This window comes from Merops nubicus, unplaced genomic scaffold, assembly GCF_000691845.1.
Source record: "Merops nubicus isolate BGI_N331 unplaced genomic scaffold, ASM69184v1 scaffold5595, whole genome shotgun sequence".
In the NCBI taxonomy this organism is placed as follows: Eukaryota; Metazoa; Chordata; class Aves; order Coraciiformes; family Meropidae; genus Merops; species Merops nubicus.
Window position 1 is genome coordinate 43,720 of NW_008610156.1, and position 18,043 is coordinate 61,762.

Sequence of the window (18,043 nt, forward strand, 5' to 3'; positions counted from 1 at the left end):
AGATTCACTTAGCAGTTTATAAAGATTAGGTATTCAAATGGAGTCAACAAGAATTTAGAATTTTTAATGCTTCCATCATGAAACACCTTTTACTCACAATTTAGTATCTTGAGCTTCCTTTTGCATGATCTCCATAATAATTTTACAAGCCGTTGAGCAGCCTTCAGGAGTTGAGTGGATGGTAATTGGTTTCTCAGCAGCACCTGCATTCTCTTTACGATGAATATCAATTCTTGAAAGAAAGACAAACACTAGCTGTAACCACATACTGTACGGTAAGCCTTACATATTTCCAACTCCCATAAAACTGATTTATTTTGAGCTAACACTCACTACATTTAAGTTGTTTAATTTTGCAAAATATACAACTACTTAAACATCTCCTAAATAGTGATTTTTTTTTTCTTTTTTGGTTTTTTTTTTGGTAAGTGTTTTAAAGAGCTTCTCCTATCCCAATATTACCAACTAAACCCCATCTTTGTGGACACTGGGATCTTCTTTCCTCATTAAAGTCCCATCCACATATTCAGGGGAGTTGTTAGATAGACAATCTGTGGTAAACCACTGAAGACAACATTTAATCAAGCTTTCCCAATACTATTACCAAGCCTGCCACCCCATTAAGAGTGACTGTATAGCTACAGTACAGTCAGGCTTTGTCCCATCTCGTCGTCTTTTAATGACCTCAGCAGCAGACTTTCCTAACATTTCTCTGCTAGCAAGTAGTGTCTCAGTACTTGCTCTCATCCTCAAGATTACTACCCTATGCTTTTTAAGCCTAAAATTTGTCCTGATATTACCTTTCCGCTGCCTCCACTCTCTACCACTCAAAACTACTAGCCTTAGTCTACACCATGGTTTATGTAGCTCGAGGAAATTAACAAAAACTAGTTATGACCCGCATCAAGACAATGTCTTGGATATTATTTGTCCTCTGCCAATAACTGCAGGCTGTTTCCAAACTTAAACAACCATGCAGCTTTTCAGTAAACCCCTTCATTTTTCCAGTTCTTTTGGATACTGAAATTGATTTTATTTCACAACGTAGCATTTTCTAAGAAGCCCATGGCAATCGTTGGTGCAACTGGGAAAAAAAAAAAAACAGCACTAGATTACATTTATTTTTTTATCCCCAAACCAATGAAAACATCATTCCTGAAGTCACGTATCTGTGAAGTTAGTAACTTTGATTATTTCTGCTTTTAAGACATAAAAGCTTTCTTTATGCCAATCTTCCAGGCTTTTTTTAGTCCAAGAATTAGAAGGTTTAGATATCACCTGAAAAACTGGTTACCCTTAAGCAAACTACAACCAAGTTTTGTCAGGACACCATAAATCTCTTAAAACCTGTGTGGTTAAACAGCAGTCTTCTGGGTTCCAACATACTAATGAGAGGCTGAAGAAGCATCATGGTAATCCCAGGTCTGGAGGGGAGGGGGAGTCTCATGGTTGTTGTTGGAGAGGTGGTGGAGAGCAGAAGGGGAGGGCAGGGACAAGTATAATTAGAGAAGGAGACCTTATCCTCATTAACTGCTCTCAAAACTGAAGTCACCCACCCTCATAGCTCTTACACACAGCTCATTTCCAGGTCCTGTCTCCTCTAACTACAGAGCTGGGCTCATAGCAGTGTGCTGCTGGAGGCAGCGTCTTTCAATCTCCACTCTTAGGGGTACCTTGGAAGAATTCTTTGAATACAATCCCTGCCTCCCTCTACATCTGCCCTGAGCTCTTTCTTGTGGGTAAGGATTTAACATGCACTGAAAACAACCTCCTCCAGCATCTCTAGACACTGGTGCTTTAAGCTTCTTAGGTCACTTAGTAGCTTGCTTTTTGCCTCACGTACATTTCACGTTTTGGTGTGCTCTAACTTGATAGCAACAAATGCATTCACCAGAAATAGATGGGGTGAAGTGTAAGGAGTAGTGAGGGGAGATAGGAAGGTTATTTTTAATATCACCACACGCACACACCCCCAACCCCCTTGAACTGAAAAAAAAAAAAAATCTAAGAATTCACTAAATTAAACTAAATCTAGAATGAACACTTAAAGACTTAGATGTGTGTCCTGATTCAATATGTCACCATGGTACCTCTATGTCCCACACACCAAAATATTGCAGCTCTTTCAGTTTCATTTTTGTGCCAGAACCTTATCTAGTCCTGTAAGCAAGTGCTGAGGCATCAAGAACCATCCTACTAGCACTGTGTAAATTCTTTTTTTTTTTTTCTTCCTAAAAACAGAGAAACAAGTCAGCTAGATTTGAACATGTGTCAAAGACAGAATCCATCTCTTAAGTAAATCTTGCAAAAGATTTCCTATTCACTGTTATCTTCAATTGGTTTCTGACCACACAGGTTAGTTATGAAATTTTACGAGTTCCCCTTTACATGGGGGATGAGGACACAATATTAAAGCTTACAATTACAGCTCTGTAAAGGAACTTACTTGGACTGTGTCTGCTTTGTAATGTTTCTGATTGTCGCTCCTTCTTTCCCAATAATGGCTCCTACAAACTGTGTGGGAACCAGCATCCGTAAAGGAACGTCTGACTGCGGCTTCTGCCTTGTGGTTGCGCCGGGTGACCCTTGCCTTGGGGGACCCCTCTGTCCAAATCCACGTCTTCCCTGGGGATGTTGCTGCGGAGGTTGCTGGGCTGCCATTTCATCAGGGATGTATGCAACTTTCAAGGAATAGTTTTCAAGCTGAAACCCATTCAGTTTTTCTATTGCTCTATTTATTTGCAAAGTGAAGGAGAGAAGAGAGAACAAAACCATGATCATATGCAGGGCCTTATAAAGAGACAAGTCATTCAGATATAGACTTTCTGAATTGCATGACAACACAATGAAATGATTCTAAAATGTAAAGTTACGTTCAAAATTCTTCAGTCAAGATGTTGATTACACAACTTTTTCTTTAAGTCACATATTAAGGACTACAGGTTAGTTCTTGCTTGTTCTGGCTTTCCATGCACTTTAAACATTTTGCTGGTGCAATCCTATCAGCAAAACCTCACAGGAGACAAAGCTTATACACTCAAAAGCATTCTTTTGCCTGATTTAATTTAAATCAGTTTCCCAAATAGAATTAAAGCTGCACCAGAGGGAAAACTTTTTAGCTGCTATCACAGCATCTTCGTTAGGGTTTTTGCCAGCACAGCTATTTGGCTGGAGCTTTTGCAATAACTGACATAGCCATGACAGGAGAGGAAAATAAATAAATAAATTATTATGGAAGGCAGCTCCTGGTTCATTTGTAGCAGGAAAGAAAGCTTTCAAAGCCAGTCAATGACATTTGAAATAAAACTTAGCAGGCTACAACAGCCCCTTGCAACTAGCAAACTAGTTATGTTGTAAGCAGCTTTAAAAGTTAACCAGAAAATTCAAGCCAACATGCCTGTTAAAATCTCCATAGATGCAAAGATGTTAGAAGGCATTTGAAACACTGTTTAAAGTTCTCTTGTGCTTTTAGACAAAGCAGAGCCCTTTGTTATATATCACAGATATATATCGCTCACACCACACTGAACAACATTGAATAACCTCCTAGTTGCTCAAGTCTCCCTCTGCCCAGCCCCTCTTTCTGGCTAAGGTGGGGCCAAGTTTGCAAGACAACCTGACCTGCTGGTTGTCTCCTCTTCACAGAGGGAGCACAACTATAAACTTCAAAATACCAGATTTCCAGAGTGTAAGAATCTTCCACTCACAGAGCAGAGTCAATACAACTAAAGATTCAGGGAACAGTAGGACTAACTAAACTCCACACAACACACTGGTGAGCTAGTTCTATCAAATTAACGTCTGCTCAAGAAAGACATTTCAAGTTTCACTAAAGAAGGCATATTATTCATATTATCAGTGATATACTGATATCACTGAAACATACATTGATATGAAGTAGTCTATAAATGCCAGGCGTAATCTTGGACTAAAGATTACTGATAGACTTTGTTGAAAGACAAAATTTACATTAAAAGCAGTAGTGAGAGGGAGGAGTTTCCATCTCATAGTAGAGAATACACCAGCATTTTCATTAGAGAGACCTAATAATGGTACGCTCTGTAGCAAGGCCCCTGAAATGCAGAAACTTCACCCAGTCCCTCCATTCACTCATATCTGTGAGTGGTTACTGTAAATTTACCAAATGCTACCCTGAGCAACACTTCTGTCTCTACTGCAGAGACAAAGGATGATGCTAGCCAATCACCTAAATTTTCAAGAGTAGCCAGTGCAAAGGACCATTTGTCTCATGGGTGTCCCATTTGACAGCCTGGATCTCAAGCAGCTGTTCAAGCCAAGCAGCAGCTTTGCAGCAAAGATGTGGTGCATGGGTACCAAGGATAACACACCCCGATCGCCTAGAGGTTGAACCAGCATCCTCAAAATACTCCAGTCAGACAGCAAAGGGCTTACGAGAAAACCAGTAATTTGTGTCTTTAAAGCAGTTTTATAAGGGCTGATAATAAATAAGGCCCAAGGCAACACCAATGAACAACAAGGAAAACAAAATATTGAATAACTGATCACTGCTCATTAAATACTTCTGTTCACCAAACGACACACAGGTCCTTTGGGAGCAGGGCAGGAGTGTAATTGCTCCCTAAACAGAAAAATCTTACAACATATGGCGAAAGAGAGCTAGACTAAAATTTGCTGAGGCTATTTCAAAGCTTACATTCCTTACCTTTTACTCTGTGGACTTTGAAGAGCATTTTATTACACAGAAACCATGTTTACAAAACAGTAAGGGCAGTGAACAGCCAAACCAGTGAAACTTTTGTTCTTATGGATTTGTCTTTCAAGTTTTAGTTTCTGCATGGATTTCCAGTGCACGAAAGATCATTTTGCTGAAGTTGGTCTCCATAGGGATTCTATCTGAGAAAAGGGAATGGAGTCCTTCCTTTTTATGCAACCCAAACATGCCAAGTTTTGTTTGTTGCAAATACAATCACGTACGTCGTTTATCATGTATTTCTTGCAAATACGATCACAATTTCTGGGTTGAGTTTTACCAAAATCAGCCAAAAAGCCAAATTGCTACCATGGAGGCAAATGGCACTGCCAAACAGTGTGATTGCACAAGCCCTGTTTCCTTTGGAATCAAAGCTCAACATGTTGGAGGTGAGCAACAACAATTCTGTGAACATGCTGGTAAGTTCCGTATTGACATCTAGCCCAACTTCCTTACACATTCATTTGACAAGTCCAGACATTGCTTCTTTCCCAGAACGCTTCCATCTCCTCTGGCTTTAAAACATCTTAGACCAGTATCCTAGCACCAGTCCCAAACCTTACCTTAGATCAGTGCACGAGACTTCTCACTCTTCCTTAGAAGTGGGAAGGGATGAAAAGACTGGGCTTTTTGTTTGCAGCCCAGCTACGTGCCTATCATGCTTTCATGAGAAACGTTATACAGCAACAACTGGAATATATGCGTATGCTATAATTTTTCTGGAAAGAAGGCTGGTATTTTTCTACTTAACAACAAATTATAAACTGCTAAGTGGTTCTATATAAGTACCTTAAATTCAATGAAAACTGAGACACACTCATCTGCCACTGTGGAAAATCATTATGTCAGCAGTGAACAAACCCTGGCCACCAAAGCCATATGACAACATGGAAAAACAACACAAGAAAAAAAATATTGGATGGGTTTGTTTTGAGCAAGCATTTGAAAGCAAACCTGCTTAAAAGTTCTTTTCTAGTTAATACTAGAGATACTACAGTATCTGTAGTACTGCATACTAGATTCTCTAGTATACTAGAGGTAGTACAGTAGTATCACTTATTTAAATGAGCCTAGATACTCAGAGGAAATGTCCAAATAACTAATTCACCTTCTGAGTCAGACTTCTTTTATAGACTGACTTGTTTTATAATTTGACTTGTTCAAGTGATGAGAAGTCAGAGGAGTTGGTAATTAAACACTGGTCTCCCAAGCCTTTCATGAAACTGATGTTTCCTAGTTAGGTGGTTTCACATTCTGCACTGACTCGGGCACACACGGGGGAATGCCAAGATAACTAATTTTCAGTAATGCAGCAAATACACAGTTCTGGTGCTTTTCTTACAAAAGAAAAAGCTTTTGAAAGGTCACTTTGGCTGTTTAGCTTAGCCTTCACATTCTAACACTTGACAGATTTTACTACTTTTTAAATAAAGATGCATCACCATACTTTTAACTGTTCTAAACTCATTTTTATCAATTTTGTAGTACGAAACATAGGGCTGCTGGTAAGGTGGTGGCAAGGTGGTGGCTCAGTTCTTCAGTGTCATAACAAGCACAAAATTTTAGAAGCATGTAGGTACTGCTTCAGAAGAGAAGGGAAAAAAGGAAAAAAAAAAAAAGGGGGGTGGGGGGAAGGAAGGAAAAAGAAACCAAGGAGAGAAATGAGTGATTTTGAACTCTCTTCTAGATTTACACAAAATTCTTGTATCACAGCATCTAGGACAGCACCTGCTATCAGAAGAGTCATCTCTGCTCCTTGGGAAAATCTGAGCTTCAGAGGAAAGTAAGTGACTGGCTTTTCACAGCACTAGTGGCACCCGTTTCAGCCAAGGCCACCATCACTGTTGCAGTCCACCGAACAAGTTAAATCCCGCTCCTTTCCAAAGCATATACTCGCACTGACTGACCAGCTCGGAACCTCAAGTCCAAATGGCAGCAACACCTTTCTGCAAAGACCTCTGCCTTCCCAAACAGAGCTGAGGATCTTCCACAACCACAAGTTAACTGAGGCCACGCAGGCTACCTCTGGCCAAGGGCGCTGCTGGTCCCAACTGAAACAATCCACAAGCCACTTTTTGTAAGGGCTAAAAATCGTAGAGTCAATTAATGAGGACAAAGAGGGACAAAAATCAGTAAGCTTCCTCATTAAAAGGTGTCCTTCTCTACCAAATCTTCTTTAAAAAAAACAATATTTATTGAAAATTCAAAACATTTCCATTCCATATACCACTAAGAGCTGGCACACAGGAATCCAGTGTAGTTCAGAATTTATTTTTTTTTTTTTTATAAAACCAACTCATCAAGAGACTGCAGAGACTACTGCCGATGTTCTGTTAAGATGTGTAGCTGCCTGGCTTATGCTCATGTGACTCTTGCTCAGAAGAGAATCCCTAGACAAAACTGAAACCTTTAAACAAATATTTCATAAACTAGTCATCTGAGTTTTTTTGCCTCAAAATGACATCTCGCTGCTGTCCTCTCATGAGCTCCATGAGAGAGGATATTTGTACAGCCTTCTCCATTCTGATGCTAGTGGAGGTTAAACATCCTAGATAAATGAATACAGTAAAAGCACCGAGTCTTGTTCTGGAAATCATTCACTCATTGATAGTGCGATGACACTAAGCACTAGATGGAGAACATATTTCACAGCCACATACAGCTTGTATGTACACCACCTTTCTTTTTTCCTCCCTGAACAGACACTTTTGCATACTAAGACGACAGATATATGTCATAATTTTTCTTTGGCATAACGATGGGGTTTTTTTGGGTTAAATAAAAATATTGTTTCAATTAGAATTTCTGAAAATAAAAACAAAGCAAAAAAATCAAAGCTTATAATCATACACAACTGAATTTTCAGTATTATCATTCCTATGGCAACATTAGCCCTGACCCACGATGGCATGTAAAAGTATTAGTTATGTGAACTCCTATTCATTAATCAAGGATAAATGTTATGTGCATACACACAGAGCTTTGTGCTTGACTGGAAGGGAAAAAAAAAAAAAGGGTTTTTGCAAGTATTCTAATTAAAAAGTGAACACTGTTGTCTGAACACTAAAAGTAATATACCTACTTACATCTGCAAAGATGCAGATCCTGAGCTCCTCACATTGCAGCCCACATTTAAAAATACACTATCACTTATGAGACAAAACCAACACACATACCTCATTCCTGTCGTAAAAAATATGATGAAAAATAAACACCTAGCCCCATGTTAAAACAATATACAGCACTTCATATGTGTGGCCAGATTTTAATAAAATTTCCCCTTCCAAAATCCTGGGTAGAGCTAAATCCTCTAGTGTGCTCTAGACACTGATGCACTGGAACATTCTGGAGAGAGAAAGAGGAGGTGAGGTAGCTTTTGAAGAAGGTAGTCATAATTTAGGTGGCAGCGTGTCACAAAGACACTGTCAGCACATCCTGCTGGTTGCAGTCAGGGATCAACATCAGTAGAAGAGGAGGTGCGCATTAGCAAGGGAGTCCACATCTGCCTTGGTACCTATGTGCTGCTGGTTGGGTTGTTCCAACTGAACCACAGGCTTCAGACTCTGCCACTCATCCTCTAAACTGCTCTCTTCCAAATATTCCATAACCCACCACAACGTTCAGTAACTGCATGTGCCATAGCAGTGGGCACATGTCTTGTAAGGCCCTTTCCAGTATCAGCAAAGGATGGCAACAGGGGCTGTTTCCAAAATGGAACAACTCCCTCCTTCTCCCAAGCGCCTACACGAAAGGCAGAGAAGGCTGAGGACCCAGAGATGCCATGGCAGTCTCAGCCTTCTCACTACCCACAGTCCCACAGAGTGAAGGGTGGTTTTCCCAGGCCCATCCATGGCTCTGGGCTTGCTGTACACTTGTCCACAAACTCACCAGCTTTCCCACAAGTATCTGATCTGCCAATTTGACTTCTCTGCTCTGGCCACAAAGAAAAGGAACACCATTCTGCTTTTTCTGCCAAGACAGCCTCACGTTTGTCCAACTAGGAAAGAGAGGCATCACTATGACAGTTCAATGTCAAAGACCTCTGCTCCAACTAGAAGTTAATAACTGTGTACATGTCAGGTTTTTGGTGGTCTGTGCCCAGTCCAAGACTTGTTTCTCAAAAGGATGGCAGCATTCTTCTCAGATTTGCAAGACAGAAGAAAGATCGGTTTCCCAGCTGGGTGGAACCAAAAGTTTTGAACAAAAGTACTATCCCTTCAAGTAATGCATACCACACTTGTTTAGAACTGCTTATCAAAAATATCTCCAGATTGTCTTACAGCACCTTCACCACACAGCATTGTTGCTATGCACTCCAACAGCAATGCCATACAGTCTATCCCATTGAAATGTAGCCAACTTTGCATGTTTTGTCAGCGAGCACTACTACCTGCAAGATTAGTATGTGGTGCAAAAAGTGCAGAAAAGACAATTAGAACTGGGAAGCCACTGTATAGAAAGCTTCATGTCACAATGTTTGCTCCAAAAGTCTGGCTAAGAGCTTCATTTACCCTAAACAGCTCAATTTCAAAACACAAAGCTTGTTATCAGCTGCTGATTCTCAACAACTCTAGAGAGCTTTTGATAAAGTCAGTTTTTGTTACTACTTGTGCTGCACAGGCTGACCCACACTGCCTTTTATCAGCTATCAGCACTCATATACCACTCCCCCACCACAGCCATTGCAGCTCACCACAGCCAGTTCCAAGAATCAAAGCTAGGTCATGTCTGGGAAAACCATTCAACTGAAACACTGTCATAGTCATTACAGAAAAGCCACAAATCCATAGGCCTGTAGTGATTCTTTATTGCAGTCCCTCAATGTTTTTTCCTAAGAAAGTCTCCATCCAGCCACTACCTCTGTTAAGGGTTTCTAAATGGTTGCAAGGTTGCACCCTGAACCCCATCTAAGCTAAATTTTTTGTACAGAAAGACTGACTCGTTCCCTCAGAAAACTGTGTCCACATCAAAATACTCACAAAAGTAAATCAAGGCTGACAATCAAACTGTGTCATCGTTCAACCTATATCGCTGCAGGTCCACCTCCAACATTCATGCTGGATGCTAATTCACCCACTTCAGACTCAAGCTGTTTTCAGTAGTTGTCACATGATTTCTCATGCAAAACAAATTTTTATCTCAGAAGCTTCTTAACAGTCTTGGCTTATGTCAGCATTTCCTCAGGTTTAACCTTATAATTTAGCACGTGCAGTTTGATGAGGGAAAAACTGCATGTTGTTTTCAGCTTCAGAAGGGAATGCACAAGTCCAGGAACCCACACAACAGATAGTTCAAAAATTTGTGTAAACTTCTTTCCATGGTACATTAGGTACTTCTTTCTCTGCATTTTTAGAGACTGAACTGGTACATGTAGCATTAATTTTTAAGATTGCACTGTAAGTTTCTTCAGAATTAGAAATTGAGCATTTTTTTTAATTGCTGTGCAACAGAATTAAAACCAACAAAGGAACCTGAAGGACTTTCTGAACAATTCTGATTTTGATAAAAGGTAAACAGTGAGTTCAAGTAAAACACTGTGTCCTTGAGCTCCAGTGTACACAAGAGACACCACTGACACAAGTTTCCCATCACATTTGTTTAGAATACACTAACAAGGAACCTAACGCTTTGAAAGATTAAATACATGTGTTGTATTCAAGTTACACAGAAGTCATAATTACTTAATTATATGTACAAATATTATTTCATTTCTAATTTTGAATTAATGCATACCATAAGCATACGCCACATCTTAACTGCTGATTAGTTACAGTTAGCCACAAGGTGGCAGAAATTTCAAAGTTAAAATGAAAAGATCATTGTAGGCTGTTCCATGGGTTTGGTTTTGTTTAACCTGCTATGGTTAGGAACAGGAGAAAAACCATGATTATGTCACTAGATTAAAAGTTAAGGAACACAAGTAATTTTTCTAACTGTGGTGGGAAAGCAAAATTACACCTACAGCATAATATATAATATGGTTGTTTAAATGAGAAGGATAGATAACTATTGAATAGGAAAGTAAAGTATTGATTTTTTAATTTTTAGTACCTAAATTTAAAGTTACCAATTGAAGATACAAGCAAGCATGAAGTACGTGGCCTACAGTTCAAAAAGGGAAATAAATTTTAGATATTCAGATTTCCACCTTTTGTGTGTTTGGAAGCAGCGTTAAGTTTTTTATTTAAAAAAAATAATTTAAAGGAAAATCATAGGAAAATAACAGAAAAACAAAAAAAAACAAAAAACAAACAAACAAAAAAAAAAAAACAAAAAAAAAAAAAAAAAAAAAAAAAAAAAAAAAAAAAAAAAAAAAAAAAAAAAAAAAACAAAAAAAAAAAAAAAAAAAAAAAAAAAAAAAAAAAAACACAGAAGAATGCAGCTGCTCACCAGAAGACAGAGCAACCAACACTGTAAAAGGGCATCACAGTTTTTTTTAAAGCATGGCTAAAAATCGTTAAGCAATAACTCCTGTCCTCTGTCACTGGCAAATCACCAACTTTCTGCCCTCCCCAGTCAAATAATTTTACCCAGATTTTCAATCCTTACAATCATTAATTTTTTTTTAGTTGAAGTGCAGAAAAACTTGGTTATAAAAACTAGCAAGTTAAGGTAAAGCAAAACAAGTCTTAGCAATTAGAAGACCGAGAGACTTAAGAAAAAGTCACTGGTTACACAATCATTTTATCGATAAATCCAAAACGAAGCTGCATATAAAAACCACAACAACATGAATTCCAAAATGCACATTAGGTGACAGTAACAAGTAAATAAGATACTTACTGTCTAGCCTGGTCCTTATTGCCATACGTTACATTTACAACTGCAGTCTCCGTGTCAGTGTTCACTAGACAGGAAAATGCAATGAAAAGAGGTTAAGTTCAGCTTGCACTCACTTCCCACTACACGTTTTAAAGCAATTTGAGAGTAAAGCTGTACCTTGCTCACAGTTTTCCACTGTTCCATACTGAGCTAACAAACTATCCAGCACCTAATCAAGAGATAAAAGAAATTAAAGATTTCAATTTCAAAGCAGGTTAACAAAAAAAAAGCCATTAAAAACACTGAAATTTGTAACTATTTTATCAGAACATAAAGCATTAAAGACATCTGTTCTAAAAAGAAAGGTTAACTATTTTAAGAAGAACATGCACATACTGCTTATTTTCTTTCTCACATCAGAAAAAAAATCTGTGTTTAAAACCTTGTGAATGTGAAAATAGAGAACATAACTCCAAGTAAGTCCTGAACTCTGAAAATAAACCTTAAAGTCACCTGTTCTCAGAGTAGGCTAAAGCAGAAGCAGGAAGAATTAGAGAAGAGCAAATCTGGAGTAAATGTTTTCCATGCATCCCAAGCAAATATACATAGCTTTGGCACTGTTTATTTTCCCCCTCCAAATACACAGAGGTCATACATAAAAATTTTATTCTTTCACTTAGTGGGAGCTTGTCTACATACAGAAGTTAACCACAATAACCAGGACATCAAAAGCTGTTCCACAATTACTTTGGCAGTTTTTCCAAAGACCCATTCCAGAGGAACCACTCACAACAGTATCTTCACAATTATTTGAAAGTCACAATTAATTTGTCACTTGGTAGAAAGCTAGGGAGGAACAGGTAAAAACATATGACAAGGGGCAAAAGAAATCTGAATAAAGTGGGTTTATTTGGCGTAATTTGCTTTATTCTAGTCAGAGAATAAAGAAAGGGCAAGGAACAATGAGACTTTAAGGAAAATCAAGGTGTTAAAATATTCCAGTAAAAAACCATTAAAATCCCCACAGTTATATTGCTTCTAAAATTCAAATGGTATATACTTTATTTTCTTCCTGGTGAGAAACAACACTGCAGAAAATGGTGACTGTGGCTGTAACTACCATAGGACATAAGTACATCATTGTAGTTTTATTGCATCTAATATTTTGTCACAAGAATTAAAATGATGCTGGAAAAAATTCACACTTTATAGCAAGAAGTGAAAAAGTACACTTGCAATCTCTTCTGTGACTGAAGTGCCATTCTATGGTTAGTCTCTTAAGGCCAAATGTCAGTATGAAAGGGAGGAAACCCTTTTGGGAAAGGAAGGAAACAAGGAAGAAAAGGAGAGAAGAAGAACAGTAGTCATAAAAACGCATTTGTGCAGCTTCTTGCTGCAGTACGCTTCCACTTGCTATTACCAGCAACAAAGTGTGCACAAAACCTCTGTCCCTAAAAATGTAAAATTCAGTCTACGCCCTCATGAGATTAAGAACTCAAAATTATAATTTATTAATGTGCCACATACTTTTACTACAGTATAAGAGACATTAAGATAAACTGCAGTTTATACATCCAAACTTAATGAGAACTTCCGTTGAGTATAGAATTTCCAATCTTTATCACTTACTAAAAGTGAAATTGCATGTGGACACGTCAAAGGTAATATTTCAAATCAGGTATTTAGAAGGCAATGCACTGCTCACCAAGTTTGAGAAATGCATTACTATTTCTAACTCTAGAATTTACCCATCCTTCTTTTATAGGATCTAGTAAGTTTTCTTGGCAACTGTTCTGTTTTCATAGACACATTGTTAATTGCCCTCTCCCCCTAGAAGCAGAGATTAGCCTAGTCTGAGTTTGCCTTTTCAAATCCCTAAAAAGTATTTTTCCTGCCACTCCTCAGATCTGACAATTTCAAACCGAGGAAAAGTTTGCTCTGAAATTCACTAAGTATTACTGAAGTAGAGATGCTCCAGGGGACTAAGTTAATTTAAAAGTCTGTGGAAGAACCTTAAGAAAACAGAGACATTGGCACAGACAAATGGGAGTTGCGAGGTCTTGAAGTTCTGCAGCTGTACTTCCACATAAGCCAGGCATCACCATATGCAATCAGAGGTAAACCTTCTTCAGTAGATGTCTGAAGTGGCAACTGTGCCTCCACTGAAATCAGGGGCTGAACAGAAGCTCAGATAGGGTCAGGGTTTTACAACAACTAGTGCAAAGCTAGTCCCTTGCTTAGAGATCCATTCTGAGATATTTGATACTGAAGAGTTAATTAGGCTAATAAAGCAATCTTTGTCCTTACGGTATGTCAAGATCCATGCTGTATCACACGGTAGACCATGCTACAACGTGAGCTAACGTATTCAGTCAGTTAAGACAAATTGTTATCATATTAGAACTGTGCAAACCATCAGTTCATGTCCACTCTGCCCCAAAGCAGTATCACTTCAAATTATACAGGAAAAGCACCATCTTGTAATGCCAGAAGGACAAGACTTCGTTGAATAATAATTGTTTGATATTTTAAAAATTGTTTCCATATTAAATTTGTATTCTGGACTAAGCATACCTTTACATTAAGACCCACATATAAAAGTCACCAGCTTTGCCAAGAAAAATGGTTTAAAGCTGAAGCCACACATCTTTTTAAAGATATTACATTCTCTCTAAAAACTACTACTTTCAACATGTTTCTGATCAGCTGTCAAAAGCCTCAACACACTAGCCTTGCATCTGCTCCACGAAGCCTAAGAACCAAAAGGCTCCTTTGCTGTTAATGCTGAGCAACAGCCCAGGATGGTACATTCAGCATCCCACTCCTCTTCACCAGTTTCTCTACTTGCACTGCTCTCCTTAATCCATTTCTGAGCCATTTCAGTCAGAGACGGTGTCCATCTGGGCTTTAATCCAAGTGATTTAAGTTCGCATATTCTTAAAAGAGTTGCTTTACCAAACAGATTTACAATAAGTTCCCTCAAAGAATTGAAGCTTTCTCAAACTGAAATGAGAAACAATCCTCTTGGGTCAAAGACACTTGCCTCTCTGCTGCACTCCTCTCAGTAGACACTTGTATTTTTATCACCATCAGTCTCATGCAGTAAGGTTTTAAGTGTGATCAGCACTGCAGGGGTAACCTTTTAACCAGATCATATTCAAAGTGCTGTAGTAAAATACTTCCAGCAGCAGCTGGGGTGTACGTGTGTGAGGAGCAAGATTCATGGATAAGTACACTTTTAACTGAATCAGCTGATCCAGTTGGAAGAAGTCATTGCAACGGTATCCAAAGCCAGATCCTCTATCCTAACTCACTTTCACAACACAGAACTCAACTCCTGCATGTGTTTCTTGCTTCACATCTATTTACTGTGACAGTCAGGTTCTAGTCACATCCTTCATTTGTTCATATTTCTCTTCACACTGCCTTTTCCCACTCCCCAATTTTATTTTTCTTTTCCTCTCTAGCCCAAAGACTGCAGTTCTGCTGCAAAACAAACATGTTTTGTTTAAGCGACTCTTCCATAACACTCTTCGTGTACAGCCTTGTTGGGCAATCAGAACAAAATTCAAAGCCAAGTTGGTGGTGCAGCAGCAATTCTGATGAGCAGCTGAAAAGAAAAGTTTATTTGTGCAAATATTTAATCTAAGCTAGAAAAAAAAAAAGGTCTTTCCTTTTCTCGAGCTCTCCTTCTACCAGTTGTCTAAATTTGGTCTCCTACTTTTGTTATAGCACAGATGTCTCTCTCACAAAAAGCTGCAGTCTTATACTGTGGACTTTCATTCATCAGAATCTAACAGCCAATTCTGACTTCATTATAAACAGCATTACCCTACACCAAGCCCCACAAACCAAGGCTGCTCTACAGGGAAAAAAGAAAAAAGGAAATGTTACTCTTCAGTAGAGCCAAGAGCTTGAAGCACACATTAAAATATCCCAGTTCTCATGCAGATTTCACAGGTTTAGAAGTAGTACCTTTGAACAAAACAGAGCAGTTGTTTTCAGTGTTTTCAGAACACACTGTTTCATATGCCTCTTCTTAAGAGTGCTGTAGGATTTCTGCCCTATGCCATAAGCAAATTAATCTCAAGCTATCTGGTCCATAAGCACAGTTATCCATATTGTTTCTCTCATATACACACTTAGCAATGGGAACTTCAGTGATGCTGCAGAACCTGAAGTTATTCTCTCTGCTTGTGTAGAGCAAATCCATTAGACCAACACCCTTGCTTCCATGAGTCTTGTCATGTTGACTGAGTATTAAAATTAGACAGAAGAACTGAAATCACAAATAGCAGAGGCAAAAAAGAAGACAGGAAGATTAGGGTCATTCAGTAGAGGACCATGTGGAAATTTTCGACTGCAAAGACCTTGAGTGTCCCAGGTGATTTAACAACAAAGGAGGAGAAAAATAATAATTAAAAAGTCAGGCAACAATGTGGATAAAGAGAAAAAATTGTTAGTGCAAGTGGCTTTTTTATTTAAAAGAAGAGGTGGGGTGAAAGAAAGCAAAGGAACCAAGAAAGCAAAGGAAGGGGTGGGGGTGCACAGCAATGCTGAAATCAAGCTTGGCTGAACCACTGATGCCATCTACATGTATCAAGTATTCTGATGGTACATTTAAGTCCCCAAAAAAAAAAAAAAAACCTGCAATTTTTGATTAATTATATTAATACAGCCCAACTAGTCAAATTTACAGCACAGTGCAATCAGAGGGGGCATTTTGTGACTTTGAAGTGTGAAACAGGTCCTCAGCAGAGGCACCACTGCTCTCACAGCCCCACCAGCCGCCAACAGACAATGATGGAAAAAACATTCTTCAAAGTACCTTCAACTGGGCTTAATCAGCAAAATACACATCCCCAAGAAGGGGCCCAGCTAAGCACAGCTTTACAAGGAAAGTTAAATATGAAGCTGCCCCTACTACATCCCTGAGGAACCAGAGAGGTGGTTGAGGCCCCATCCCTGGGGGTCTTTAAGGCCAGGCTGGATGAGGCTCTAGACAGCCTGATCTAGTGTGAGGTGTCCCTGCTCATGGCAGAGGGGTTGGAACTGGGTGACCCTTGTGGTCCCTTCCAACCCTGACACATTCTGATCTGTTTTAGCAGGGGATTTTAGAGCCCTATTGGGTCAATGGTTGGACTGGATGATCTTAAAGGCCTCTTCCAACCTAAAGGATTCTATGATTCTAACCAGTCATTTTCGAAAGGTGTAACTGGATAACGCTGCGCCACCTGCATGGAGGTCATGGTGGATGAATGAGCTTGAGTCCAGGTTGCCCAGCTCACCTCCCAGCCTAGGCAGCCTATCTGGACCAATGCCACCAGCCAGAGCCCACACATGTCACCTTCATCCATTTTAACCAAAAATGAAGGTCAGAGCATGTTGGTCCCTTGTAAAAGCAGTGCAGAATGGACATGGAGTACCCAAACCAGCACGTGGTCTGCTGGAACAAAGTTATTCCTCACAAAGGCGTGTGAATAGGCAAAGCCACTTTGCAACGGCTCAGTACATTGCAGCATGTGGTGATGGTGTTTTTCATCTTGTAGGCCCGCCAATACCCAGTTTACTGTCTCATGAAACCATGACCATAGTCTGGAAGAATCAGAAAAATAAGTCTGGAAGCTGCTGAAGTCATTGTTTGCACACACCAGAAAGGCAGTGCCTGAAAACAATAACTCTGGCTTATTTACCACATCCCATACAAACCCTGGAGTGAATTCTTCTCCTGGGAACTTACAGTTATATCCAAATGTTCAAAACTATTAATAAGTTTACGCTATAATACAATTCTGTTTAGGTTGCATTACCAGGGTTTTAAGAATGTAAAGCTGAACCACAGAGAACAAAGCCAAAATTGTCAAAAGGAACTACTAATTGAGTGACCAATTTGGACACTGAGGGCTTAATTTTCCACAGTGCTCAGCACGTCTGCATGTTCAAAGCGCCGCTTCAAAGCCACTTTTGGTAGCAGGGAGAACACAGGACTTCTGCAAGTGAGACCTGAGGCTCATCATGAGACAAACTGAAGACAAGGCACACTGTTAGCAACTGATGGCAACTTCTGCTTAAACAGTTTGCCCAACACCAGAGACTAGAAGGTGCAGAATTCAATCTGCCATGGTGGCATTCTATTCCCCTAACCAAAGGGGGTTTATCTTCCTGAAAGTCCTCTACTTGTTGCGAAATTAAGGAAGTGTGTGGTGAGTAACTGGGGCACAACTCTTACAGACAAGTCATCTTCGCTACATACACTGGACTTGCCAGTTGACAGCAGCTCTAGCCCAAGCCACCATCTCTCCCTAGAGGGCTAAGAGCAAACACTAGGTCCCTATTTACCTTGATCTTATTATGGAACATCTGAAATGCTCACATGAAAAAAAAAAAGTAAGCAATAGTATTGACTATTTCAACTTTGGTGTTTCAAATTAAGTAAGATACGAAGCAACTGGAAACAGGTCTCAGGTAGAGAGCATCACATGCAACTGTGACTGCAACTACTGTAACCAACTCCACATACTACATGTGTTTGTGTTTCCAGATAATACT

The 18,043-nt window shown here is 39.3% G+C and overlaps 1 protein-coding gene across 1 annotated transcript in view; it reads right to left on the minus strand.

The window, feature by feature from the left end:
- Window positions 1–18,043, minus strand: part of IGF2BP3 (insulin-like growth factor 2 mRNA binding protein 3) — a gene marked incomplete at its 5' end in the record, with an annotated part of 118,808 nt that overhangs the window by 34,256 nt on the left and 66,509 nt on the right. The window contains 4 exons of the mRNA XM_008940798.1: window positions 98–232; window positions 2,447–2,731; window positions 11,516–11,579; window positions 11,672–11,723. Coding sequence (XP_008939046.1) covers window positions 98–232; window positions 2,447–2,731; window positions 11,516–11,579; window positions 11,672–11,723 — 536 coding nt within the window. The remainder of the gene's footprint in view (window positions 1–97; window positions 233–2,446; window positions 2,732–11,515; window positions 11,580–11,671; window positions 11,724–18,043) is intronic.